The following is a 27,943-nucleotide window of genomic DNA, read 5'->3' as shown; positions in this document are numbered from 1 at the left end:
GTAGCTTTACTGGAGGGGTGAGGTCTTCTGTGGGATCATGATTCTGGATTCCATTTCCTGAATAAGTGGGACTGAAAATAGGATCAAGATTACTGTGCTTGATCTTTTCTAAATGGATTATGGTAAACATTCATTATCAAATAGGTTGTTGAGAATGTTCAGAAGATAGGCTGCTTAAAATCAGAGTACAGGTAAACAGGACTCATCTCAGGGGCAGAAACATACAAGTTAACAATAGATCAGCTAGCATCCTGTAACATGTTATTAAGAGGAAAGCAGATCCTATCTGGAGATGTTTTTCACTTGTGGAAACTTTGTTAGAAAAATAGCATTTTCTTATCAAAATCAACAAAAAACTATGAACCAGAGACACTTTTTGGGGGGTGGGGGCCGGGAGGGGAGGGATTGGGGTCAGAATGGGGCATGTGCAGTTGTATGGGGGAATATAAAAATAAAATTTATTATTTAAAAAAAAAAAGAATAGAAAAAAGCCAATAAATATTTATTGAATGGCTGAATGAACAAATGCATCACTAAAATAATGTGAATTAGCTAGGGGATTATTAAATATCTTCTTCAAGTCAATTTTTAATCTTAAGATCCTTTCAATTAATATCCCAAAGGTGCTTTCACAAAACTTGACCAAATAGTTTTACATTCCATATTAAAGACTAAATAGTCAAAAATAAATAATAAAATAATTGGAAAAGAGAAAAAAAAAAAAAAAGAAAAATAGCATTTTCTTGAACTGAACTTACATAACACCAAGTAATATTTTTGTTGACTGTATCCTGGACAAAACAATAGATAACACTGTCCTTATAAAACTATCACTGCTGAGCAAAACATGCATCTGGGAACTGATGAATGTGTAAGAACAAGCAGCAAAGTCACATACACTTTACATGACTATTTTAAATTAAAAGATAATACCTGTTTTCTAGAACAAATTATTCTTTATTTTTTGGGTGGCATATGGACTTAAATGTATTTGACACGCAAAGTGGTTAGTACTTATGACCTACATCAGTAATACTGGAGCCCAATAATTTTCTTAAAAAAATTAAGCTGCTGGGATTTCATAGTATATAAATATGTGGGTATGCACGCCTATTCAGGTGTACATATATATACGTACACACTGAAAGTCTAAGTATCAAATCAATTTTCAATGTACTTTTCAGTGTAATACTTGTGAGAATTGACAATTTTGATGAGAAAGGGAATGCTTAGAAAAAAATTTAGTTGTGTAAGAAATTTTCAGGGAATATATAAATCTACAAAAAGAAGTAGTGATATAATAAAATTTACAACATATAAGAGTCTGGAAATTACCACACAATAGAAATACTTGAAAAAATGAATAGTCTTTACTGAAAACAACTATTAAATAAACCTTTGACTATCATATTCCCTACCTTATAATAATTCACCATCCTAGAGCAATATACTACTTTTTAAAAAAATTCATTTTAGCTTCCAGTGAAAACATAAAACAATGAGAATGAAAATACTTTATGCCTGTTAAAATATTACCTGTATAATACACCAATTCTTCCCAGCCATGTTTATGCCATGCTGCATTCCGTATATCTTCCCTGGTCTGAAGATCCTTGTAAGCTTAAAAAAATCACACAGAAAAAGCAAGGCTTAAACCAAACATACTGTCCTACATTCTAGCATATCCTTAAGGATTTATTTAGTTGTTCATCTAGTTTTTTCCAAAGACACTACTTGGGGAATTTAGTACTAAGCTGGGAAAACTGAGTTGGTTAGTCTGAGCAAATTATGTTAGGCCTTGTAGGAGAAGCAAAACAATTTGTTCTTAATTCCATAGTCTAGAGGCTCTAAGACCTACCTTTACAAACCAAGTGAACTTCTTCAATAATATGTTAAATTCATAACCAGGAACTGTCAGACTATAGATAAGCAACATTAGAGTGTATTTTGCTCAACATTTATAAAGCACAATAAACTGGATAAGAGACTATTCATTCAACGCAGTGGAGAAAAAGGCACGGCAGGGTTCACTCCTGCCGAGTACTGCAGTTTACTCCAGAACAGAGCTCACACTGAGAACAGGGAGGAATGCTGCCTGAAAGGTGTGATTTGACCAGGCAGGTCTTGAAGGTTGGTTCTGTGTCATCAGCACAGAATACGTGAGAACAATGTTCCAGTGCAGGGGGCAATATGGTCAAAGGCATCAGAATCCTCGGTGTCACCTGGTACGTTTCACAGATGGTGAAACTCATCTGGGTGCCTTGGTTTTTGATCCCAGCCTGGGCAGGATCCTTCCAACTACTTACTAGGGAAATGCCTCTCAAGCATCCTGTCAGATCCACTGTGTTGGTCAAGATTAAATGCCACCCAAAGCTTCCTTAGTCCCATTTCTGCTTGGGACACCTTTCCCCTTGAGAATTCCCTTTTCCTAAGAGAAGACCTATCCTGTAGAGCTAGCAATTTCCCTCCACTATTACAAAGTATAAATGTGTTATATAAAATGAATGAAGATGCTGAAAAATAGAAAAATCCCATTGGCATCAATGCATCACTAATGCGCTGTGTGCAGATCCCCTCTGGCAGGGAACACAGGCTGGGGAAGCCTTTTGAATTAATTTTTCTACTGTGGCAAAATATACCTAACAAAATTTATCATCTTAGTAATTTTTAAATGTACGACTCAGAGGTTGTGTAAAGCTTTTCATCATCCCAAATTAAAACTCTATTCTCCCCAGATCCTGAAGGTTTGGGGTGGGGAGACGGTTCCAAGAGCACCAAAAATGACTTTTCTTGCCTCAACTTACCCATTCAGACATAGGAGCTTGGCAGATATCCCATCATTTACTCATTCTGCACTGTCATTTCCTGAGCACATTTTTAGAATTTATGACTCTATCACTGTTCCAGCCCATCCTTTCCACCTTCATCTGTAATCCCATCTCGATCCTGAAATCTAGTTCATATTCCTATTATTGATTTTCCCGAAAGACATCAAACTTTATTCCTTTAAGTGTTAGGAGTACCCTGAATATAACTCCCTGTGTTACTGTCATGCACTGCCTTGTGGCATGCCATTCCCGGTTGCTCTGTCCTTCCTTAGACTCATCACCTGGTCTTTGTAAACCTGCCAGGACCACAAAAGTTAAGCTAACACCTCAGTTCACTGACATAGTCTGGAAATAAGTTATGCTTTTGATTTTTAAAACATTAATAACTATTTACAAATGTGCACAGAACACACTATCAGTACAGGCATGCTCCTGCTTTTTCAAAGTTTGTGTTATCCCACTTTGCTTTTACGAAAGCATTTGTCTGTATTTGTCTGTTTTAGATAACCGAAAGAAATCCAAGAGATTTTTGCTTTTGCAACAGAAAGTGGAAGCAGTGTTACTCGGTCTGCGAAGTTGTTCAGCAGGCAGTGTGCCCCCACAGCAGTGAGGATGGCGCTGCCAAGCTCCTACCCTGGGAACTGTTTTACGCAGGCTGTGTGTATATCACATCATTTCTGCTATTTTGCTTTTATGTGTTATTTTAGGTTTCAAGGTTTTTTTCTTTTTTTGAGTTTATGTATTACTTCGTGTGACTTGTTATTTTTGGGGTCTGGGAACATTCAAAAATTTTACCATATAAATTGTTTCTTTGCATTATGACATTCTGGTTTATAGAAGGTTTCATAAAAATGCTCCATTTTTGAATAGCAAGAAAGCTATATTTAGTGACTAAGATCAGTTCCTGTTCTAACAGAAAGACACAAATAGCCCCAACTGTGACAACCTGCATGACACAGGGCCGGGGGCTGGGACTGGGGGGAGAGTAATGTTTACTTGGTGGACACCTGAGTCAGATACTAAAGGACATCAAAGATGGTGCCAAACAAAAGTGGGTGGGGATGGCAAAGGTTTAGAGAAGGTTCCCTGGGACAATGGAATCAGATGCAGAGGCAGGCAAAGTGTGTGTGCTTGGGGAGTTGTCTCCCTGGGTAAAATGCAGGACTGTGTCCATCAGGGCAACAATTCAGTCTAGAAAGGGAGGGTGGGACCACTTTATGAAAGAGACTCAGTATTCCCTGTCCCATGGCCACAGGATTCACCTTCTACTCCTTTCACCAGTATCCCCCTCTCGTGACCAGCTTACTAAGGTGCCGCAAAGGTCTATGGACCTTTTGTTGTTGACCTCCTTCATTCCTGCACTTACCTTCCATCTGTGATGTTTGGATTGGTACAGTGTTTTAGGTTCTTGACTTGTATCAGCTTTACAGCATAGTACACCTTATTTAACTATGAATTCTGAAATCCCAGTAACACAAAAATGGAGGTAAGAAGTACATACCCCAGAGATGATGCACCATATATAGCTGCCCAATCTGAGAGAAGAATCCTCCAACTGCTTCATTATTGTCCTGCCTGAAACGAACCGCACGAGCCCTATGAGGGGGAAAAAAAAAAGAGTTTGGATTTTTCAATTAGTTTCGTTAAAAAGAATCAGTAACTTTCCTCCATACTCTGAGTTGTTCAGAATGAGAGCTAATTGTTTAACTCTCAAACCCAACTGAAAGTTAAAGAGAAATGTAAATGTACCTATTTTTTTGAGAAGAGGATAGCAGTTGATGACTATTAAAATTAAAATGTGAAAAAACCCCAAAACATGAGAATATATGGTTATACTGATTATTCACATAAAGTCAAGGAAATTGCCAAAGGATAGAGCCCATCAAGTTAAAAAGAATTGTTTCTCCATGGACTTGGTGACAGAAGGTGAGGGAAACCTGGATACTAGAACATCCAAGATACCCCAAGGTACTGTATCCAAGGGAGAGGGCCCACCGAGGAAAATGGGTTCTAGAGAGCATATTTACAAACTAGCTGCAGAGACTCAGAAATGCATGCACTCCTAACCATAAGGGCAATCCTTAATAGAGTATGTGGAAGAGTCTTGAAATCACTACCAAAACTGAAGCTGCATCTTGTTTTTTGCTCTCCATATCAGACCAAACCACCAGAAAAATGAATACCAAATGAGTTATTGCATACTATGTATGAAGTATGTAAATACAGTACATCTATGTATATAACATGAAATTGTGATTGGTTAAAAATTGGCATTTAAATTTTCCTTTCTAAGATTTCTTTTGCAAGGGTATTAGCTCTTTATTTTTTTATTAGCTCTTTATTTTTTTGCATAGAAGAACTGGTGTAGGCCAGAGTTGCAGTGGGTGAGATGATTCACCAAAGATGAGTGGAGAGCAAAACAGGCAGATGTACTGAAATACACTGCTAAGGGAAGCAGCGGGCGAGACAGGAGAGGTCTGCTGTGCCATATGTGGGTTAGCTCCCTGGCCTCGGATGGAACTCAGGCCATAGTGGTGACAGCGCTGAGACTTAACCTCTAGGCCACCCGGGAGGCCCGGTATTAGCTCTTTAAACACCTTCTTTCATATCTGTACCAGGTACTTTATTACTTTTATCACTCTATGTAGTGATTCATTTGAAATTTTAAAAATGTTTAAAGTATATATAAATTTCCAAAAACAGTTTTCTAGAATCAAATTTGAAAGGATGTGGTTTTGTTTTAAAGATTTATTTATGCATACAGGAGCTGGGGTGCAGGCCAGAGGTATGTGGGGTGTGTGTGAGAGAGGATTCACCAGAGACAGAGTGGGGAACAGAACAGGCAGACTGACTGAAATACACTGCTGAGGGGAGCAGCGGGGGAGACAGGAAAGGTCTTCTGCACCATGCCCTGGCTGAGGATCAAACTCGTGCTGCAGAGGCTGCAGATAGCTTCATAGTACTGAGATTTAACCCCATGTCCCACCAGGGAGGCTTGAAGGACTGATGTGATGTGGGGATGTCTCAAGAACAGTCTCCTGTGACTCCATACCAGATTACCCAGTAAATTCACATCAACACTGCTTAAACTTTGACCAGCAGTGTCAATCACATTAGGGTCTCAGAGCTGACAGAATGGGCGAGATGGATTCATTCTAATTTATTTAGAAGAACTGGAGGCATGTGAACAAGGATACCAATCAACATCTACATACTCTTGAGGGAAAAGATGTTTGAATTGGCTTGATCAGTGCATTCTCTTCCTGGAGCCAAACTTCACAGCAACTGAATTAGAACTTCTCAAGGTGGGGTAAAGGTTGTGTAGGGAATCCAACCTGTCATGGTGATGATGCCAGTCTCCTTCAGATCACTGTGCACACCTCTGTTCTTATCCACCATGAACTCAACTCTGGGAGGGTGACCCAAGCTTTCAGGTTCTTGTGTGGTGAAGGAGGGATTGCTTGTTATTGCCCCACTGGTACCCCCCAAATGATATTAATTCTTTACCATTTACATTTAGAATTAAGTGATCAATATCTTCATAAAAATTGAAGTCTGATTGGTAAATTATTGAAATTTAATAAATCACTAACGTGCATTCTAGTTCTACTCAGGACAAAAAAACTGTCTTTCATTGATAGTGACAAATATTCAGGATTATTAATTTCATTCTGAATTTTAAAAATTTAGTTACAACAGGCAAAGAAAACATACTTGCCTTAGCATGGTAACAATCAGAAGCATGTACTGAAGAGATCACCATCTTAAATAGTTACCTATGTGTCAAAATATAAATTGAATGCTGAACTGCTTTATAAATAACTTTACTTAAGATAACTGAAGAACCTCAGCACTTCCTCAGCACTTCCCTCCCTGCATGCAAGTCTTAATTAATAATTATCCTATTCTGTAGGCAACTAAATTATAAGCTAAATTAATAAATTTCTACCTATTACAGTAACATACTATCAAGTATGTATTTCTCAGTTTTCAAATTAAATGAAATTCTAATTTGCATTTTTAGCCTTTGATGACCCAAGAAGACTCATTAGAAATAGATCACAGATTCATTATTTGTAACTAGATGATATTAGTAATTATCTAGTCCAGAGGAAGAAATGCCAAAGAAATTTCATAACTCAGAAAGGGAGAATAGATATAATTGAGAGTAAGTAAAAGTCACATACTTTCACTTAAAGAAACCAAGGCCCAAAGCTGTTAAATAACTTACACTAACGCACAGATTTCCTCACACCATACCATTTCCTACATTATAGGAGAGTAACTATGAGCCACTAATTAGGATTCAGAAATGCAAGTTTCCTAAGAAAATTTCTACCATAATTACTAAAAATATATACACACAGACACCCCCCCAAAATTTAAGGTACAACTATGTTTAAAGTTTTCAAAGGAGGAGATGCTCAAAAAAAATATATATATTTTAAAGACTAATTTTTTATTTATTTATGCATATAAGAACTGGGGTGTAGGCCAGAGTTGCAGTGGGTAAGAGGATTCACCAGAGAGTGGGGAGCAGAACAGGAGAATCTACTGAAATACACTGCTGAAGGGCACAGTGGATGACACAGGAGAGGTCTGCTGCACCATGTGGGTTAGCTCTCTGGCCATGGATGGAACTCATGCTTCAGTGGCTGGTGATAGCTTAGATATATTTTTATGCTTACTTTGAATTATTTTTAGGAAACTATTTTAATCCTAAAGTTTTCAGATTCAAAGTATTTTTAACTAGCAAAGATCTATCATTGCAAAAAGTATGGAGACGGGAAAAAGAAATGTCAGCATCCATCCCTTCTCCACTGCAGTGCATCACAATTCCATTTACTGAGTCCCCTGTCCCTCTGATGATGCTGGTCATGACTGCCCTCACTGAGTATTCCTGCTCCAGGCATGACTAATGGTTAATAATTGATTCTTTCCCTCTTAAGTATTCAGGCTTGATAATATGTTTTTTCTTATTGTAATTTTAAGGTATCAAAATACCTGAAAAATGAGAAAGGTAAAGATGAAATTATACAGGTTAAAGTGGATATTTTGTTATAAGTCTAATGAACATCCTTCTTGTGTTTCACTATTAAATTTAATATGGCTTTTAAAATGGACAAGATGTACTGTTTTGTCATTTATATTAGAACCTTCTGGTTAAATGGCACCCTCCATAACTTGTTTTTATTGCATAGGAAGGGGCTCAGGATGGCTTTTACATTTATAACTGCTTAAAAAAAAAATCAAATCATTTTGCATTTTCATAATGACTAAGGATTCAACACCTTTTCATGTGCTCTTTAGGCGTGAGCATGGAAGTTATTAAACTGAAACTTCAGTTTTGTTGGATACTGTCATGTTCACTTGCTGACAAACTGTCCAGGGTTGTTTTCACATTAAACAAGCAGAGCTAGGTAATCATGACAAACACATTGTAATCCATAAAGCCTAAAATATTACTACTATTGGGTTATCAGAAAAGTCATGACATTTTTCCAACAATCCAATTATTTGGACATTCACAGAAATTATCAACACTTGATTTAAATAAAATATTCTCTATTTCTAATAATTAAAGTTTTTTTAAATTAGGAATTAGTATTCCTAATAAAATTGGTATTGAATTTTATCAAAGGCTTTTTGAACATGTATTAAGATGATTTTTAGATTTATTTATGCATACAAGAGCTGGGGTATAGGCTAGAGGTGTGGGGAGGGCTGTGTGTGAGAGGATTCACCAGACACAGAGTGGGGAACAGGTAGACTGACTGAAATACACTGCTGAGGGGAGCAGTGGGTGAGACAGGAGAGGTCTGCTGTGCCATGTGGGTGAGCTCCCTGACTGGGGATCATCTGTTACTGCAGTGGCTATGGATAGCTTCATAGTGCTGAGACTTAACCCCTTGTGCCACCTTGGAGGCCCCAAGGTGATTTTTATTTTAACTTTTTTTTAAATAGAATCCTTTTTTTAAAAAAAAAAAAAGATTTATTTATTTATGCATATAAGAGCTGGGGTACAGGTTCAGAGGTCTGGGGGTGAGGGGTGAGAGGATTCACCAGAGACAGAGGGGGGAACAGAACAGGCAGATTAACGGAAATACACTGCTGAGGGGAGCAGTGGGCGAGAGAGGAGAGGTCTGCTGCACCATGTGGGTTGCTCCCTGGCTGGCCGGGGATCGAACTTGTGCTGCAGAGGCTTCGGATTGCCTGCTTCGGATTGTGTCACAGTGCGGTGCTTAACCCCTTGCGCAACCAGGGAGGCTGGTGATTTTTATTTTAAATGATGAAATATTTCAAAAATTCTAATCAAATAGATTTTTAAAACATTAATACCTTAGATTGTGTTATGTATTTGCTTCTGATCTTCAACCAACAAGTATTATCATCTGTCTCTTTAGTTACAGTCATCCTAGTGGGTGTAAAGTGGTATCCAAAAGAAATGAGGTCCTCCCTCCTGGTGGCACAGGGGTTAAACTCAGCTCTATCACCAGCCACTGCAGCAAGTGTTTGATCTAGCCAGTGAGCATCCCACATGGCACAGAAGACCTCTCCTGTCTCACCTGCTGCTCCCCTAAGCAGTGTATTTCAGTAGATTGGCCTGTTCTGCTCCCCACTCTGTCTTTGGTAAATCCTCTCACCAGCTCCCCCACGCCCCCTTTTCTGGCCTAAAAAATAAGTCTTTAAAAAAAAAAAAAAAGAGGGCCTCCCCGGTGGCGCAGCGGTTGAGCGCTGAGTTGCGAAGCTGCCCGCGGCCTCTGCGGCGCCGGTTCGATCCCCGTCTGCTCCCCGGCCACCAGAGGAGGGTCCCACATGGCGCGCAGACCTCTCCTGCCACCCGCTACTCCCCTCAGCAGTGCACTTCGGTCCTTCTGCCTGCTCTGCTCCCTGCTCTGGCTCTGGTGAATTCTCTCACCCTCCCAGGCTTCTGACTGTACCCAGTGCTTGTATAAACAAAAACAAACAAATAAATAAATAAAATGCATGCCTCTTTAAAAAAAAGAAATGAATAAAGAGAAAGGTGAAGGTCCCTTTGTATTCCTCCTCCTCCTTTCCATTGCTCTCGGCCCCCCATTCTGGAAGCAGTCTCTTTGAAGATGAGTCTCCTGTTCATAGCTTTGTACTTCTACTTCTTTTGCAAGTATTCAGGAACAAGTTATAAAAAGATATAACTTGTTACATATAACTTATTTATATAACACTTGCTATATCTTTAAAAAATTTACATAAAAGATACCATGTTGAACATACTCCTTTTTAACTAGTTCTCAACTTAATGTTTTTAAGATTTATAAGGTTTCACTGCACAAATGTATTCCCTAAAGACTGTTTAAAATTTTGGCAACCACAACTGACCTCTTATTTCTTATGTACCACTAGATTCTTCCATACATTCATCCCTCCATTCAGCATTTACTGACCACCAAGATATGACAGGCCTTAAAGGTAGAGTTGCAGACTAGAAACAGATGACTCTATTGGTATGTGATTAATGCTCTAATGGAGGCACAGAAGTGATGTGTATGGGGGTGCCAAGGCCAGCACCTTCAGAGAGCATGTGTGTAGGACAATAATCCGAGTCTTAATTGTATATATTAATCAATTTCCTCACTGTGAACCATCCTTGGATTTGTGATATAAATTCTCTTTTGTGTGGTGTGTCATTAGCAGCTTTATTGAGGTATATCATAAAATTCACTTAAAAAAATTCACCAAAGTATACAATTCCATAATTTTAAATAAATTTATAGACTTGTACAACTATCACCACAATCTAACAAAAGATTTCTTCTGCAAAATTTCACTGTTCTTACCCCTAGACCCAGGTAACTACTACTACTCTTTTTCTCTATTTTGCACATTTCATACAAATGAAAGAATATGTGGTCCTTTGTATTGGACTCTTTCATAGAGTATATTTTTGAGGTTCCAGGTTTGTAGCATGTGAGGTCATTCCTTTTTATTGTTAAATAATATTCCATTATGTGGACATACCACTGTTTGTTTATCCATTCATCCAATGAATTTAGGTTGTTTTCTCTTTCTATTATGAAAAATGCCATGATCATCGTAGATAAGTGTGTATGAATGTATGCTTTCATTTTGAGGCACTGCCAGACCATATTACATTCTCACCAGCAATATATGAAAATAACAATTTATTTATAATTTCTCACCACTGTGTATTATTATCTGTCTATCCTAGTGGGTGTAAAGTAGTAACATCGTTGTTTTATTTTGCATTTCCATTTTATTACCTTTAACTCCTTTGGTGAAATGTTTATTCAAATCCTTTGCCCATTAAATTGTGTGAATTTTGTTTGTAGTAAAAAAAAAAAAAAAAGGCATTAAATTAACATCAACTATTCTTTTTTTCTGTAACTCTTAGTAATCATCTCTTATTAAATTGATTTATAATACCATGTTTCAGTAGTATTATTTGTACCTTGATAAATGTATTTAACACTACTCTATACCCACCACCAAAGTTCTAGCACCATACACCATTATTAAACTGAGCCTTTTTACCAGTTCCTTCTACCTTCCTTCCCCTTCCACTCTTGCAACCATTTTGACCTCAACCATTTTCAATTGTAGTTTAGTGCCCAGTATATTCACACTGCTGTGCAACAGATCTCCAGAATTTTTTTATCTTGCAAAAGTGAAACTATTTTTAAAATGATGTAATCTGAATTATGTAAGGTTAGTATTTTGACAAATTATAATTAATTCTTTTCTTTTATGGATTATGGTTTTGCCATTGTATTTAGCATTTTTTGACTAATCCAAGTCCACAAAGGTTTTCTCCTATATTTTCTTCTAAAAGCTTTTAGCTCTTACATGTCAATTTATTTATTTATTTACATGTTTATTTTTGGTGAATTTCTGTATTTAATGTGCGGTAGGGGTCTCTATCTTTCCGCAAGGATATCCAGTTGTCTCAGCACCCTTTAGCCCCATGTTATTGCCTTAGTGTATGTGTCAAAATTTAACTGCGTATGTATGTGAGAATTTATCTCTGGACTTTCAATTCTATTCCATTGATCTATCCTTATGTCACTACCATAATGTCTCAGTTACTCCAGCTTTGTAGTCAGTTTGGAAACTGCTAAGTATGAGTCCGCCAGTTTATTCTTCTTTTTCAAGGCTGTTTAGCTGTTTTGGGTCCTTTGTATTTCAGATCTGGTGAGATTTTGATTTGGATTATGTTGAATCTATAGATCAGTTTGGGGAAAAACTGGTATTTTGCTACTTAAAAATAAGAAGATAAAAAACAGCAATGGTAACATTGTGGTGTGTTTATGTGACAACAGCAACATTTCAGAAAAGATAGTATCTAAGAAGTATATAAAATAACCTTAATGCAACACTGGTTTTGTTTGTTTGTTTTTTAAAAGAAAAGAGTCCTTAGGTCTTGGAGATAGACAGTAAAATATTTATGGGTGGAACAGTATATCTTCTGGGTTTTACTTCCAAATAATCTGGGTTGGGGCAGTTAGACTTATGATTGGCCATGTTTTGATAATTATGGAAGCTAAGTAATGGGTACAAAAGGAGGAATCCATGGTATTATTCTCTCTCTTGTTTTGCCTATGTTTGAAAAATTTCATAACAAAAACATCAAACAAAACAATAGTCTACTATTGAATCATGGCATTATCCGCTGATTTTATTCCTAGAACCACACTATGGCCTACAATATGAATAAGAACTTACAAACTTTCCATCTGGAAATATACTCACCAGTAATTACCCCATTCAATCATGGTTCCTGGCTGAAAAGATACATAGATTTTTGTTTGTTAGTTCTTCTGTGAAGAAATATGGAAATAGCAGTATAAAAAATACCAAATGACAAAGGTAAATTAAACATTAACTTTTAGTAATATGACAGAAAACAATAAGAAATGCAATAAAATAATATTTTTCACTATGTTCACACATATGCACAATGGAAGTAATATTCTATGGGTTCATATAAGACAGCATACACACAATGTAAGAGGAAGGCATCCAATTATAGTTATCAAAACAGAGTTAGAACAATGCCCCAGATGTACTAAAGTTGTGATTACATTATTGGTATCTGCTTAGACTTTACTGTGAAATTTTAAGAAAATTTCAACTTAAGTAAATTTAACTTTATTTTTTTCCAGTATAATGGTATTAGATCGTACCCCTTTTAATAATGTTACCAAAAAAATAACTTTGCTATTAGAGTCTTCTTTCTAGTAGTCCCTTAGTAAAGAAACATCTAGAAAGTCTAACAAAATATTATTCCATTTTACTCTTACAGTGTTTACAATTTATTCAGCAGTCACACTTTTACTAGTTGCTCTGGTTCAATTCAACAGATGCTATATATTGTACCTAATCCTGCCTTATAGGTCCTTCCTTTTAAAAACAAAAACACTATATGGAAAAATGTCAAATAACAAATGTTAAATAGAAAATTATAAAAACCAAAGAGCTTAGCAAAAGAGAATGAAGAAAAAAAGAAGGAAAAAGGAAATGAGAAGCACTTACTCGGAGTTGGTAAGATCTGAGTTCATATATATTAGGTCCTGATCGTGGGACAGGTTCACTCCAGAAACTGAACTCTAATAGCAGCTGATTCTTCCTAGAGAGAAGCATGTTGCTTCTTGCCTTACGGAATTCCACAAATTCCTAAGTGAAAATAATGTTCATGAAACCTAACATTTATATATAAAGCTACTTTAGTAACATTTATGTTCCTACCATGAAATATTTATGTACCTCCTAGAGTAGAATACTATTATAAATAGGGTCCTCATTGGCACAAAACAATCCCAGTTCATATCCTGTTGAATCCATATAATGACTATTAGCATTTCCTTTCAATCTCAAAAGTGTTTATGTGTAGATGACAAACCACATGGTCATCATAATTATTTAAATGACAATGTAAACAAATTTAATTTACTTTGTCTTTAGATCTCCTAACAGTGTTTGATAATGTATTAATAGAGGTAATATGGAGACTACAGATATCTGCTAGCCCAAAAGCCATTCCTATTTGGACTAAGAGGCCGCACAAAAGACTTTCTTTTCTAATAATGTCTCATTAAAATTCTCCCCTACTAATAAAGGGAAGGGAGAATTAACAAAGTCAGACAAAAGTAAAGAATACGTAGCTGGCAATTCCTGAAGTAGGTATGTTAGGTAACCCAGAGCTGATTATGTCTACCATGCTAACTGGTTTCAAAGTACCAGCTCGTAAGTTTCAAAATACAACTGACTTTTGCAATGAAAACTGTTATTTTGATAGTATCACAACTGGTTACTTTATGTTTAAATACAACTTGAAGATTTCAAAGAATACATTTTTACTACAAACACTAATAGATACTAACAAAAGCTGATGATAGAAAAGAGTTATTTAATTCTATACTAACATCTATTATATTAGTCTGAATAAGTAAATATTTTAACAATATCATTACCGGATTTTCTCTGAGTTTATTCATGACCTCTGTGAGAGCTGGATAGCCTCCTTCATACCTCCAGAGATGAACTGAAATATATTTTAAAAGATAATATACACTTAAAGTTTTGGGATACTCTTACCTTGAAAATATTCTAGATATGCCAAATAATATTAACAAAGTATAACGCTGTAATGCAGCAGGAGTTGGCCCTTAAGTTATACCATAAAGTTTCAAGAACAGATGCAAACATTTAAAGTAATAAAAAAGTTTTTGCAATATATTACTGGAGACACTGACCATAAAACTGGACTGAGATTTGTAAAACTTTGATTATAAAAACAAGCATTACATTAAAAATACTTAAGTCATGACAGTTAAGGCTTAAGGAACATTGTTTATTCCAAAGACTTCTGCTTCCTACCAGCTTGATCCTGCTCGCCATACCACGTGTTCCAAGTCCCCACCAAAGTACAAGGGTAATGTTTATCTTCATGAATCTTTGGTAACACCTCTTGACTTAAAGAGAAGAGATAGCAACACTAATTAAACAACCAAGAAAATTTTACCAGGTGGAAAACACATGATCAATACAGGAAAAGGGCCTCTACTGTGTTCTGAAAACTGACCTCTCAGTCTATTTATGAGAAAATGACATGCAGAATTAAACTTTTAGTTGAATTCTGTTTTACTCTAATAGTTTCACTTATCAGAAGCTTAGATTCTGATACCCTAGCTATCCGCAAAAATTGTAAGCAACTCAGGTATGGTGATAAAAATGATAAAGAAGCAGCCAAAGGTCCCAAGATTCCAGGAAATATGGGCCTACTGTTGGCCATTTCAAGAAACAAAAAAGTACTCGGGAATGGTGATGTTTTTAAAAGCTAAGGTCTGCTGGTTCCAAAGACAGGAAGAATGAGAGAAATGGGAATAGTAGAAAAAGAGCATGGAAGAAATAAGAAAAAGAAGAAAGTAATGTTTAAGATAGGAGGACAACAGAATTGGCATGAGCAGGCAGAGGTACAGGGACAGAGAACAAGTTGGCCTTAAGGAAGGAGAAGACAGAACTAGAACACAACACAGTCTGAAAGCAACCCAACCCAACAGTCCTGAAGGGCATCAGTGTGGCAGAAGAAGCCAACTTAAAGATACAACATGAAACATAAATTAGGTTCTACTCAATTCAACCAGCTGAGGGGCTTTGAGAGGTATCCACAATCCCAACCAAACACACCATCTAACTCATTCACATGAATGTACAGGTGCAGTGACAGGCCATGGCAGTGTATTAATTTAACACAGGTTCCAGAGTTTGGTTCCACAGAAACCTTCCTATAGTACAGATACCAACATAGAGGGAAAGGCAAGGGAAGAGGCATAACTGTCACCAAGTGAAAAATTAAAGCCTGCATTTTTTAATAGAAAAATTATATGAAAAAAAGTACAATACAGATTCAACAATGGATGCAAAGGGATATCAAGGGTCAGATATGGAACCTTTTGAAATAATTTGCTGACACTGAGTAATGTTAAGCTAATGATTACTCCCAGATGCTGGGGTACCAAGACTGGGTATATATGAAGTGTTAACAGAGAAAACTTGAGTGGCCTTCTGCCTAAATAACTGGAAACCCATGTCTTTGTGACCCTGTGTCACCCCATATGTATTTTTAGAAGTGTGGCATTTTTTTTAATATTTTATTTTATATGAAGTGGGGCATATAGTTTTAAAATTAAGATCTGATATTAAATGTACCTGATGTATAATCCATGTTCAGAAGTAACATGGGATTGATGGAAACCAGGGATAAGGAAAGGAGGATTATGTTAGGGAAATGAACATGGGTTTCCTTTTTGCCACATAACATAAGCAGTAAGTAGACCATCCTGATTGGAGCCAATGTGGAAGAAGGAAGCCTATAGAGAGAGGAAGTATCCAGAAAGGAGTTGGGACCTGACAGTGGGGTCTAGGTTTTTCACCATTACAAAGTTATATATGAATTTGTAGCCAATTCTTTTTGGAGGGGGCCCCAAACCTGCTTTTGGAGGCCCTGGCCTTACCTGAATGGAGGTTGTAAGGCAGGTAGTACTTGTGCCCAGAACTGGATGGGTTGGGCAGAACCTCATTATTGGGGCCCCTAAAAACCAGGCAGGAGTTAAGTCTTTATGTACTGGAAACAGGTTGCTGCTGAAAGTTTCAGAGAAAAGAAAAAAAAATGATGAATGAGAAAACAGAACTCAAGTAGATCAATTTGACAAACTTTTGGGTAATGGACTGTAGGATGGAGTGGAGATGCAGGGGCGGTTTTGAGCCTAGGAAGGCCATTAGAAAAGAGGCTACTTAGAAATGGGACTTGACAGACTTGAAGAGGGAGATGGAGAATGAAATAAGCAAAAAGCTAAAATACACATCAAATGAAGAATGTACAGTCCTTGTGACTAATTAATCACAAAGAACTAAGGTAAGGGTTAAATAAAACCATGATGAATGACACAAACAGTAAGTTTGAAAGAGTGAGATGATTCTATGGATTGAGTTTGAAGTGACAGCAAGACATCCAAATAGGAATATGGATAGACAGAAATCTGAGACAGGAGATGAAGTGATAAAAACAGGGCAGGAACAATAATGCAGGGAAACATCAGCACAGAGAAAATTTTTTATTTTATAAGAAAGGATTTAGAAATAAGCATCTGTTTTGTTTAAGGGCATTTTTAATAATGAGAAATATGCAGTGGCAAGAAATTCTATGCTGAAGTTACACTTCACAAACCACCTTCAAAAATAAAACAATAAAACAAGATTTTTGCTTTTGACAATTATGTCGACTATGTGACAAAATAATTTACTTTCTCATGGAAGTAGCAGGTATGAAAGTAGCAGGTACAAATATTTAAAAATATTTTTGCTCACAACTGATCATTAAGACACTATTTCTGTTAACTTAATTAAGAACCAATACACTTAATTCTCTCTTTAGTCTTAAAGTTTATTGATCTCACATCATATGAGAATCTGCTGAAGAGACCTGGATCCTGGAGGATGGAAGATATAGGAAGAAAAGGCAACTATATTCAAATATATACAAGACTTTCATGTGGCACTTTTACTTAGCAGTAAAATTGGAAACAACGGAAGTCACAGAGAAGTGAGTTCTAATTCCTAACACTCAAAGCTGTCCACAGGTGGAATGTCTGAATGTATTTAAGCATAGGCAGTCAGGAAGGATTTTAGAAAGGACTCAAGCATGGATGAGCAGATGGACAAGATGGCAGTGCAAGGTTCCTTCCAACCCTGACTCTAGTAATAGTCTAAAATTTGATAAGCTGTGATGATTTAGCTGTATGAGTGCCTAAAATCCAAAAGCCCTTGGTAATCCTGTACAGAACTCAATTTAAAAGCCTCTGAACATTCAGCTTTAAGGAGGGGGATCAAAGATCTCACTCTGTCAAGTGTTAGCTGAACCAACAAATACCATTAAAATCATTATTTTCCCCCATGTAAAGGATAGTTTGGTATACACACCAAATTTTGTTGTATGCGTCTAGGCATTCCGGTTTAACATTGTGAACTGAAACAAAAGAAAATTCAATGATAAACTTATGAACAAAGGTAAAAAAGTCAACTATGAAGGTAACAAACCTATCACTCACACTGTAGTTTATATAAACTGCTTGTTTCCTTTTTGGCTAGGAGATTAGAGTGAGCATCTTTTCTTGGATCAACTTTCCGGACAAATAAGGATTTTAACCAGCTGTCTTCTCGAGGTCTGTTATTGGAAGATGTCAATTTCCTATGGAATAACAAATACAAAAATCTAAGTCTAATCAGAGGTACAAAGATCTCAGGGTCTTTTGTGGTGTCACACAGTATATTGCTTTTATGAATTTATCAATCTGTTCAGCAAACATGCCTTGAGCACCTACTCCAGGCACTTCTCTAGAAAGTGGGCTATCACAAGGTGACTATTTTTTACTAGCATAGTATGCATTCCAAAGAGCAGAAGCAAAGTGTAAAAGCAACTTGTGGCATTCTCAAGAAAGCGTTCATGTTTACCTTTACAATTCCTACTATATGTTTTTCCAAAGCAATTTTTGACATAGAAAGAGAAATATACAAGTGTCTGAGGCTATAAAAAGCATGGAATTCCCATGAAACTTTCTGTAAATCAAAATGGCATAATTGTGGTGAAGAAGTAATTACCATTAATTTATATGGAAAAAAAAAACATAAGTGTACCCAGAAACCCAAGATAATCTACCAATCTTACCTCATAATATTTTAAACATAAAATAACACTAGCATATAGCAAATACAGTCCGTATTAAGTAGCTACTGGGGAAAGAACTCAGCAGGGCCAATCTTGCTGCTGGGGGCAGGTAGTGGGAGTCGCGGGCAGACTGCCTCTATAGCAGTTGCTGCAAAATAAACACTGAATACCATTGTCACAAAAATTTTTCTTTAGATTTCTTTCAGGTAGTAAAAACAGGCTAACATAGGTTGGTCTTTCTTTCTTTCTTTTTACATAGGCCTTTCTTAGAAGTAAAATGATGTAATGCGAACTTTCAAAAAGCAGGGGACACCTGTACAGGGAAACCCAGAATAGTCAAATTCACAGAGGAAGAAAGTAGAATGTGATCGTGATCGTCAGAGGTGGAGGGAAGGGGAGACTGGGAAGTTACTGTTTTATAGGTACAGAGTTTCATTTTGGGAAGGTAAAAGCTCTAGAGTGGGACACTGGTGGTGGTCATGGTTGTACACTGTAAATGCATTTAATACCACTTAACTAACATTTTAAACTAACATAACATTTTAAAAATGTTAAAATGGCAAATATCATGTTATGTACACTTTACCACAATTGAAAAAAATGTGAAAGTAAATATACAGAGAAAATGATATGAATTCTTAAAAAATGATTTTACTTCTAAATTAACCTTAGAATCAAGGGTTTAAGTATCACAAAAACCTAAAAGTATAACCTCATTAACACATACTTTTCTAATTTTCATCTCATAACTGAATTTCTACTATTCATGCTCTAAGAAATTGAAGAGAAAGAAAGAGAGGATAAAAATGACTGAAGCAACACACTACCATGAACTTGTAGGCACATGTTTAACTCCCACCTGCCTGCTAATGGGATTAGTAACCTCCCCAAAGGGCAGAGTGGTTGTATGAAAATTAAAACTGTATAGGCCCTTTGGCTCAATAATTAACACTTGTGGTGATGTCCTACAGGCAGCTATTGAGACAAGTGCACACGAACATTCATTACTACTTCGTTTCCTGTTTGCTTTTTCCTGGTAAGGACAATTTGAAAATTAGCAGGGATGTTATCAATTAGGGAATATCCAAAATCAGAATGTGCAGCATTAAAAAGAATGAGGCAGATCTACATGTACTGATAATGTTGATATCTTTGATATAAATTTCATAGAAACTGAAAACACAATATAGTACCATAAATACATATTTAAAATGAACTGTTAATAGTGACTTCACCTGGGGAATGTGACTGGATATGCTGTGGGACTAGAGATTTTTCATTGTATACACTTTACGACTATTTTAAAATAACTTTTTTTTTCAAAATACATACATTATTTTTCCACTTAAAACTTGGCTGCAATATGTAAAAGTTAATGTTCAAAAATCAGATAGATATAGGCAAAGCACATAGGTAAGACACATAGGTATATAAAACTTGAAAGGGAAGATTTAAAATTTTAGAACCTGGTTGATATCCTAACCTCATATACAAAATAGGGATCAAAGACACACTGTGTTCCTTCATCTTCTTTAATTTTTTTTATTGATGTACCACTGGTTTACAATACCGTATACGTTTCAAAAGTATAGCTTCCCTCCTCACACTGCACTCACACCCAAGTTCTAATATCCTTCACAACCACAAATTGACTCGATCCGCTCCGGTATGGTAACCACCACTTTGTTGTCAGAGTCTAAGAGTTGTTTTTATTTCACCTTCTTCATTTTATTCAAATTTACATATAGTAAAATCTATTCTCTTTTGGCATATAGTTCTATTGTATGAGTTTTGACAAAAGCATAGACACGTAACCACCACAAGAGAGTAACAGTCCCTTCACTCCCTCGAAGGGTTTGTAGTCACCCATTCTCCCTACTGCCAAATGCTCGCAACCACTGATTTATTCTCTGCACCTATAGTTTTGCTTTCTCCAGGATGTCTTATATATGGAATTGTACAGAATGTAGCCCATTCCTTTTTGTACAATTCCTTTTATAACTGAACTGTTATCACCTCTTCAGGGTTATTACAGCGTACTCTTTATAGTTTTGATCTTTGATCCACAAATAAATGACCTTTTCTGCACTTAACTAAATCAAAAGGCAATAATGTGACATATTTCCAACTGGCCAATATAAATGCTCAGGATCATATCTAGTGCTTCCAAACAATGTTGAGATCCTGACACGCCATATGGAAACTAAATGACTGTCTGCAGACTATTTCCAATCTGCTCAGCAGGCCTGCTTGAAGACACAGCTATCAAGCAAATGTAAGAGGAAAACAAAGAGCAATCCCAAGAATGAAGGAAGGAGATTAAAGGCAAGACAGACTCTCACAAAGTACAAATTCCCCATTGCCTTATGAGATGAAAATACAGATTCTACATTATAATAAAAATTCCTATTCTTTGTCAACAATGATGCTTTAGAAGTAACAGTACTCTAAATTTTATGTGACACTGACAGCTTTTTTTCCTTAAATTCACTCACTGCTTTAATGACTAAACAATACATAGCAATTTCTCCCTATGACAGTCTTTTAGTTGAAACACTAGTGATAGTATATTACCCCAAATAGTTAAAATCCAGATAAAAACTGAATAGTGTAAGCTTACAAATATATAAACCTAAAGCATGCAAACATAAAATCAACAAATTTTTTTTCACAAATGATCAAGAAATACAATTATTTCTTCAAACCCTCCAAAGATTTGCACTGTGCTCATAAAACAAACGACATAACAAGTTAATACCAGTATTTGCAATTTTTCTTATAAATGCATAGGACAAAAATTTATAGCGGGACCAGTTTGTCATCTCACTTAACACTCAGAAAAATTTAGCAAGATAGGTTATTATCTATCACATTTCAAATACTGGCTCAAAGTGGTTCAATGATCTAAGAAATGGCAAAATAAAAATATGAACCTAGATCTAACCATAAAGTTCAAAATATTTTCACTACTAGAGTATATCTCCCAAACACAAATATCCCCAGCTGAACATTCAACAGATATTTATCATACTAAAGGGATTAATGTTAGGATGGGAAAATGATTCCGAGGGATATGGAAATACTTTGCAAAGGAAGATGAGACACAAAAGAACCAAAGATGTTTGTGTGTGAACTTGGGCACCAAGTGTCTTCACAAATGAAAATGTCTGGCCCCAGCATTAACCCCAATTGTCTGTCAAAATCTGAAATCTTTCCACTGCCAGCTGACTAAAGCTGCCTAATGTGCCCACCCACCTAGCTGTTCAAGTTGAATCATGGAATGAGGTAGAAGCAGCTTTGCCACTACTGTCAGGGTGATAAGATCTGGGCTGTGGTTCTTCACCAACAGTGACCAACACGATCAGTCAGTTTTGGAACATGATATATCTGTTGTGTGGCACTTTACAGAGCATAGAATAGGTGATAGCACATTTTAAAAAACACTACACTTTAAACTGAATAAACATGTGCCAAGCCCTGTGGATATAAAGATAAATCAGAAGCCTAGCCTGTTCAGTCTCATGGAAAACAAAACTTTAGGAAACACAGCGGTCACAGATAACTATAGACTTACTTTTACGCAAGCGCGCGCGCGCACACACACACACGCACAGTGCATCAGAGCCATTGTCTTACTTGGAAGGAGTGAGAAGTCCTCAAGGGGTGACATTCTGGTTTTGCCTTAGAAGACAAGCAAGATAGGTGGACAAGGCAGGTGTTAATTCCAGTCAACTGGGACGACATGTTCGGAGACATGGAGTCACGAAACTGAAACTAATGGCACACACTGGAACAGCAGAGTGCAGTAAGGCCGGAGAACAGGGTATGAAAAGATGGCTAGAAAGATGAGAAGGCCAGGGGGGCAGGGTGCTGAGATTCCTATTGCACCATGCCTGTCAGCTGGGCTTTATCCTGCACACTGTGAAAGGATGAAGTTTCCAAAAGAGACCTAGCTGTAAAAAGCAGCCTGGCAGTGATATGGTGAATGGAGTGTGGTTCCTGGGCTCCCTGCTGCCTATCCTGCCCAGTAGGACCAGGACCACAGAAAGGAGTCAACACATACTCACTGGATGAACCAAAGGATGGTTCTGGGTTAGGATGATGGCAGTGGGGATGAAGGAGGAGGAATACATTCAAATATTACTTTTGAGGTGAAAAGAATTATGGGTACTGATTATGTGTGAAAGATGGTACCACAGTTTAGTTGGAGGAAATCACAGAAAGGAAATGCATTTAACACTTAGAGCACAGGATGGGGCAGCAGTAGTGCAATGGGCTTTGTTCATTTGCTCATCAAAGATCCACTGCTGGTGGGAGGAGACCAATATGATCACAGCCCAAGGTGAGATGAGCCCCTCAATGGAGATGTACAGTGGCCTTTGGGGGGCAGTCTAAGTTATCCTGGGGGGAAGTCAGGGACACAGTCTCTGAACAAGCATTTGTGAAACTGATGACATGAAAGACGAGAAGCGGATTGCTAGGCAGATGCCCACGGGAGGGAGGACATTCTAGGAAGTAGAACTACAGCCACCAGTCAGGAGTGTGTGAATGTGGAGGTAACAGACCGTTTAAGGACCCAATCCAAAGAAGAGCCTTGCATTAAAGCAGCAGTACCCCATTCTCCACCCTACCACCAAACCCCCTCTTTAGCCGAGTAAATCACTCTTCTACATTACTGCCACAGAGCTGTTCCCTAGGTTTTCATTCTGAAAACACTATTATACTATTCTTTCATCTCTTGTTTTAGGCTCTGCATCTAGTTGTAAAAGTTATGAACATTTTCTTTCTTTTTTTTTTCATTTTCTTATATTTAATCATTCTGCTTTTATTTTTATGAAATCATTTGAAAGCAGAGTGCAGACTTTCAAGTATTGATACTTCATCCTTAAACATTTCAGTATCTCCTAAAACAAAGACAAGACCAGGATACAATTATCACATCCAAGAAAAAATATAACTCTATAATATCTAATAGCCACTCCATATCAAAATGCCTCAAATTATAACCAAAACATAATTTATAATTTTTCTTGGCACGGCTGGGGTGGGAGGGAAGAGGGACTAGGACAAAGTTCATGTCACAGAGCTCTAACAGGAAACTGCCCTGCTCAGAATTCCACAGTCATCCCCTTCACCATGTGGTTCAAGTCCACACTTTTCATAGGAATCCAGACTGGTGTTGTCAAGAGTTGAGCTAGGGGAATTTTGAGCTGGGGAGTTGCAAAAGAAGGCAGAGTCAGGACTTGCTGGAGGTAGAAGTGACAGATTTGCAGGTGACTAGCTGGGAGGGGATGGATTTGGGGAATACCTGGTTTCTGGCCTGGGCTGCCAGATGTTCCATTACTGGAGGCTGAGAACTCAGAAGTAGGTAGGTGCTGGAAGATGACAGCACAATGTCTAAGCAGCTGGAACTCTGGGCCTGGCACTAAACAGAGCTTAGGTGTGCTGGCAAACAGTCTTCCAGGAAGACTTCCTCCTTCCCCTCTAAAACTGCTCTTGCAAGGTCACTCACAAGAGCCACATAGGCAAATTCAGTTTTCCTATCATCTTACTTAACCTTCTAGTAGCCTCTGGCACAGCTGAACAAGTCCCTTCTGGAATACCTCCCTTTGGGCGATGTCACAAAATCTCACTGGCTGTTCTTTCCTTCTCATATTCAGCCTATAAATGTTGATACGTCTCAGGGCCTGTTTCCCAGCTTCTTCCCTAGACTCTTTCTCAAGCAATCTCACAGATTTTTGTGTTTCATCATGAAAAATTTCAAATACAAAACAGGATGATGAAACCCATGTAAATATAAGCATTTATCAACATTTTGCATTACTATATGTTGACAACTTCCAACACCCTAGAGGTACCACACAGGTCAACTGTCGGCTTGGACTTTCCACCTGAATATCTCACTGCCATCTCGAACTTTACCAGATTCAAAACTGCTCTGGATCCCCGCCTGACCCCTGTTCCTCCCCTGAATTACCAGTAAGCTCCCAGATGGCAAGGGTCTTGTGTGCCTCATTCAACGATGCTTCCCAATACTGACTGGCATGTGGTGGGCACTCAAAATTCTACAGAAACAAATTACTCAGTAAAAGGCACCAGTACCTGCCCGGTTGGCCACTACTCTTGATCCTGTCCCCTTTCCAAAAGGTCCCGCATGGCGCGCAGACCTCTCCTGCCGCCCGCTGCTCCCCTCAGCAGTGTATTTCGTCAGTCTGCCTGTTCTGTTCTCTGCTCTGGCTCTGGTGAATTCTCTCACCCTCCCGCGCTTCTGACTGTACCCAGTGCTTGTACAAATAAATAAATAAATCTTTAAAAAAAAAAAAAGTACAAAATTCAGATTGATCTTTTAAAAATGTAAATCAGATCGTATCACACTAAAGTTTAAGCCTTAAAATGTCTGCTGTGACTCACAGAATAAAATCCTAGCTCTCTAAGATGGCCTGCAAAGCCTATAATTAGCTGGCCTCTGCTCCTGCCTACCTCTCCTCTAGCCAGTCTTCCCTTCAATCTTGTGCTCCAGCTTCCTAGACTTTTCTGGGATGTCCCAGTATTTCTGACTCCTCCCACTAAGGGCTTTCAAACACACTGACTCTTCAGGCCCAGCTTAAGTTCTTCTTTCACAGGTCCACCATGATCTCATGTCGTAGGTTCCCTGATTTTTCTGTCTCACAGCACCTACTTTAATCATTCAATGTATATTCACCTTTGCCATGACTTCCTGGGGAGAGTGACAATGTCTTCGAAGCTCACTTATATAGGCCTTCAAAGACATAGTATACATTTGCTATTTGTTTGAATTAATGAATTAACTCAGTATAGACTGAGTCCCAGTGCACACATAGTTGACTGGAACTCAGGAAGCAGTCAAAAGGTATAGGGGATCTGAGAGAATACAAAAAAAAAAAAAAAAAAAAGCTAACAGGTTGGACAGAGATAAGGACTCCAGTATTAACAATATTTGACTCCAGCAGTAATTTGGGGTACTGGGCCTACCCAGATCCAAATCTCCATCCAGTTTACTAGCTTTTGTGCTCTGGCACTTCAGATGAACATGTTGAGTGAACACCTTCAGTATCAGCTATCTTTCTTGGAAAGAAAAAATGAATTTCATGAACTCATATTACCTGTGTGAAAAGACAGTAGATGCTCAACAGAATAAAAATAAAAGGCAGTTAATTTGTTAACCAACTTGGAAACATAAACAGAACATTTGGAACATAACTTGAGCATCAGTCTTAGGAAGGGTGCTGGGCCTGAAGTATTGAAATTCCAGTTCAAAAGCGTTTTTCTAGCTATGTGACTTACTCTCTTTGAGGTTCCATCTCATCTCTAAAACACAGATCCTGTTACTTCTTAAGAGTCCATGAAGATTAAATTAATTATATAAAGTCCTTTGGTCTGTCCTAAGAGTTTAACCAACAGGTGGTTTACGTGTTCATTTGTAAGTGCCTACTGTATTTTCTCGAGGTTAATTATTGCATTAAAAAAATAATAAACAGGGGCCTCCCTGGTGGCGCAAGGGGTTAAGCACCACCCTATGAAGCAATCCACAGCCCCAGCACCAGGAGTTCGAGCCCCAGCTGGCCAGGGAGAAACCCACATGGCAAGGCAGACCTCTCCTGTCTCGCCCGCTGTTCCCCTCAGCAGTGTATATGAGTCAGTCTGCCTGTTCTGTTCCCATCTCTGTTTCTGGTGAGTCCTTTCACCCCACCCCCACCCCACCTCTGGCCTGTACCCCAGCTCTTGTATGCACAAATGGATAAATCTTTTAAAAACACACACACACATTTAAATTGCCCAACGTAAAGACAACGAGAAAGCACATCTATCTACCCGTTAGGATGGGCTTTTTTTTTTTTTAATACGGAAAATGTCAAAAATGAACTCAGAAAACCGAACATTTACTCCAAAGAGATTAGCAAAAAAGTTTAAAACTTGAACCCAACGCTTTCTTAAGTGCTGACAGCTGTAAATACTTCTGATCCACGACTTACTTTAATTTAAAATGCAAGTCAACAAAGAAGTGGGGAACCCGGAGACCTCACTGCATCCCTCTCCCTGCGCTGAGAGGGTTCACTGGGAAAGATTTTATTTCTTCCTCACAACCTACGCGGTAGGTGGGACCACTTCTGTCATTCCCGAGGTTTCGCGCGGGCTGGCCTTCTGGGGACCCCGGCCGGGAGCCCCGCAAGCCGACTCCGGGGCGCGCGGCCTCCACCGCGGGACGGCTGCTCCGCCACGGCCCCGGGTCAGCCGGGTCAAGGTCCCGCAGGCCGAGGCCGCGCGGCGGGCGGACGTGGTCCCGGCGCTGGACACCGCGCCCCGAGTGACCTTGAGCCTGGCCGGCCGGGACGGCCCCTGCCCTCCCCAGGCTCCGGCCCGCCCCGCCCCGCCCCGCCGCCCGCGGCCCCGGCCCCCGCCGCCGCCCAGGTGGCCTTGCCCCGCGGGAGCGCGGCCGGCCCGGGGCGGAGACCCGCGCCGAGGACCCCGCGCTCTCCGCCCTGCGGCGGCCCCTCCCCGGCCGCTCCCGGAAAGGGCGGCGCTGCTCACCGGAGCCCGGGCTGGAGGCCGCCGGGGGCGGCCCGCCGCAGGAGGCCGCCGGCCGAGGCCGCTCCGCAGGCGCGTAGCACTCGCGCCGCCATCTTGCTTCGGCGCCTCGGCTCCCACCGCCCGGGCGCCGCCGCTGACGCCGCCGCCTCCGCCGCGACCCCTCCCCCGGCCGGGCCCGCCGAGGCTGGGGCGGGGCGGGGCGGGGCGCGCGGCGGCTGCAGTGCAGGGCGCCGCCGCTAGGGGGCGAGGGCGCGCGGCCGCGGGGGCGCGGGGCTTGGGCTTCCCGGCGCCGGGAGGCGCGGTGGCTGGGAGGCGCGCGAAGCTGCGGGGGAGTCTGGCGGGAGGAGCTCGGTTCCCAGCGCCGGGTGCTCGGAAGGAACGTGGCATGGCTTGAATGTCCTTGGGAAGCTCCGCAAGCAAAGAGTAACACTGTTGCTAGGGGAATCTGGGGCGTGGGGCGCAGAGCACTGGAGGGGCTTCTCCCCTGACACCTCTCGCGGGTTGTGCCGTGCATGTGAATACACGAGGAAAAGAAAGAAAAGGGCTCGCGCTGATGAAAGCACTACGAATGGGAACAGACCCAAGTTGTTCTGGTAGTCTTGGGCCCGTTCCTTGAGCCTCGGAGGGCGCTACCGCGTCTCCCTGCCTTGCCCGCAATCCGTGCCAGTCCAATGAGGACCCGATAAGAAATACGATTGGGTCGAGTGTGTCAAGCGTTGAAATGCAAAGGTTCACGGAATGGGGTGGCAGTGCGGACGGGACGGGAGGGCATGTGGTCACCAGCGGTGACTGTGAAGTGGAGCTGGCACACCAGCCCAGTCCCAAGGGAAGAGGAGTTTGAGGA

General features: G+C 39.3%; 2 protein-coding genes across 3 annotated transcripts in view; one reads left to right on the top strand and one right to left on the bottom strand.

Moving 5' to 3' along the window:
- SEPTIN14 (septin 14) overlaps positions 1–27,943 on the top strand; it is a gene marked incomplete at both ends in the record, with an annotated part of 257,692 nt that overhangs the window by 179,048 nt on the left and 50,701 nt on the right. The gene's annotated exons all lie outside the window — the stretch shown is intronic.
- On the bottom strand, positions 7–27,348 carry NIPSNAP2 (nipsnap homolog 2; the record flags this gene model as incomplete). 2 transcript variants are annotated; one of them, XM_084251024.1, is made up of 10 exons in its annotated part: positions 27,100–27,348; positions 17,933–18,072; positions 17,805–17,850; positions 14,703–14,797; positions 14,297–14,367; positions 13,359–13,499; positions 12,576–12,607; positions 4,330–4,424; positions 1,537–1,620; positions 7–71 (listed from the first exon to the last, which is right to left on the bottom strand). In XM_084251024.1, the coding sequence occupies exons 1-10, from the start codon at positions 27,189–27,191 to the stop codon at positions 7–9; spliced, it is 861 nt and encodes a 286-aa protein (XP_084107150.1). In that variant the 5' UTR covers positions 27,192–27,348. The 2 variants fall into 2 exon arrangements, with proteins under 2 accessions (XP_084107150.1, XP_084107151.1); XM_084251025.1 differs by lacking the exons at positions 14,297–14,367; positions 17,805–17,850.

Source organism: Talpa europaea (assembly GCF_964194135.1).
Source record: "Talpa europaea genome assembly, chromosome: 12".
In the NCBI taxonomy this organism is placed as follows: Eukaryota; Metazoa; Chordata; class Mammalia; order Eulipotyphla; family Talpidae; genus Talpa; species Talpa europaea.
The sequence above is the reverse complement of the archived record's forward strand: the minus strand, read 5'-3'. Positions and strand labels throughout refer to the sequence as shown.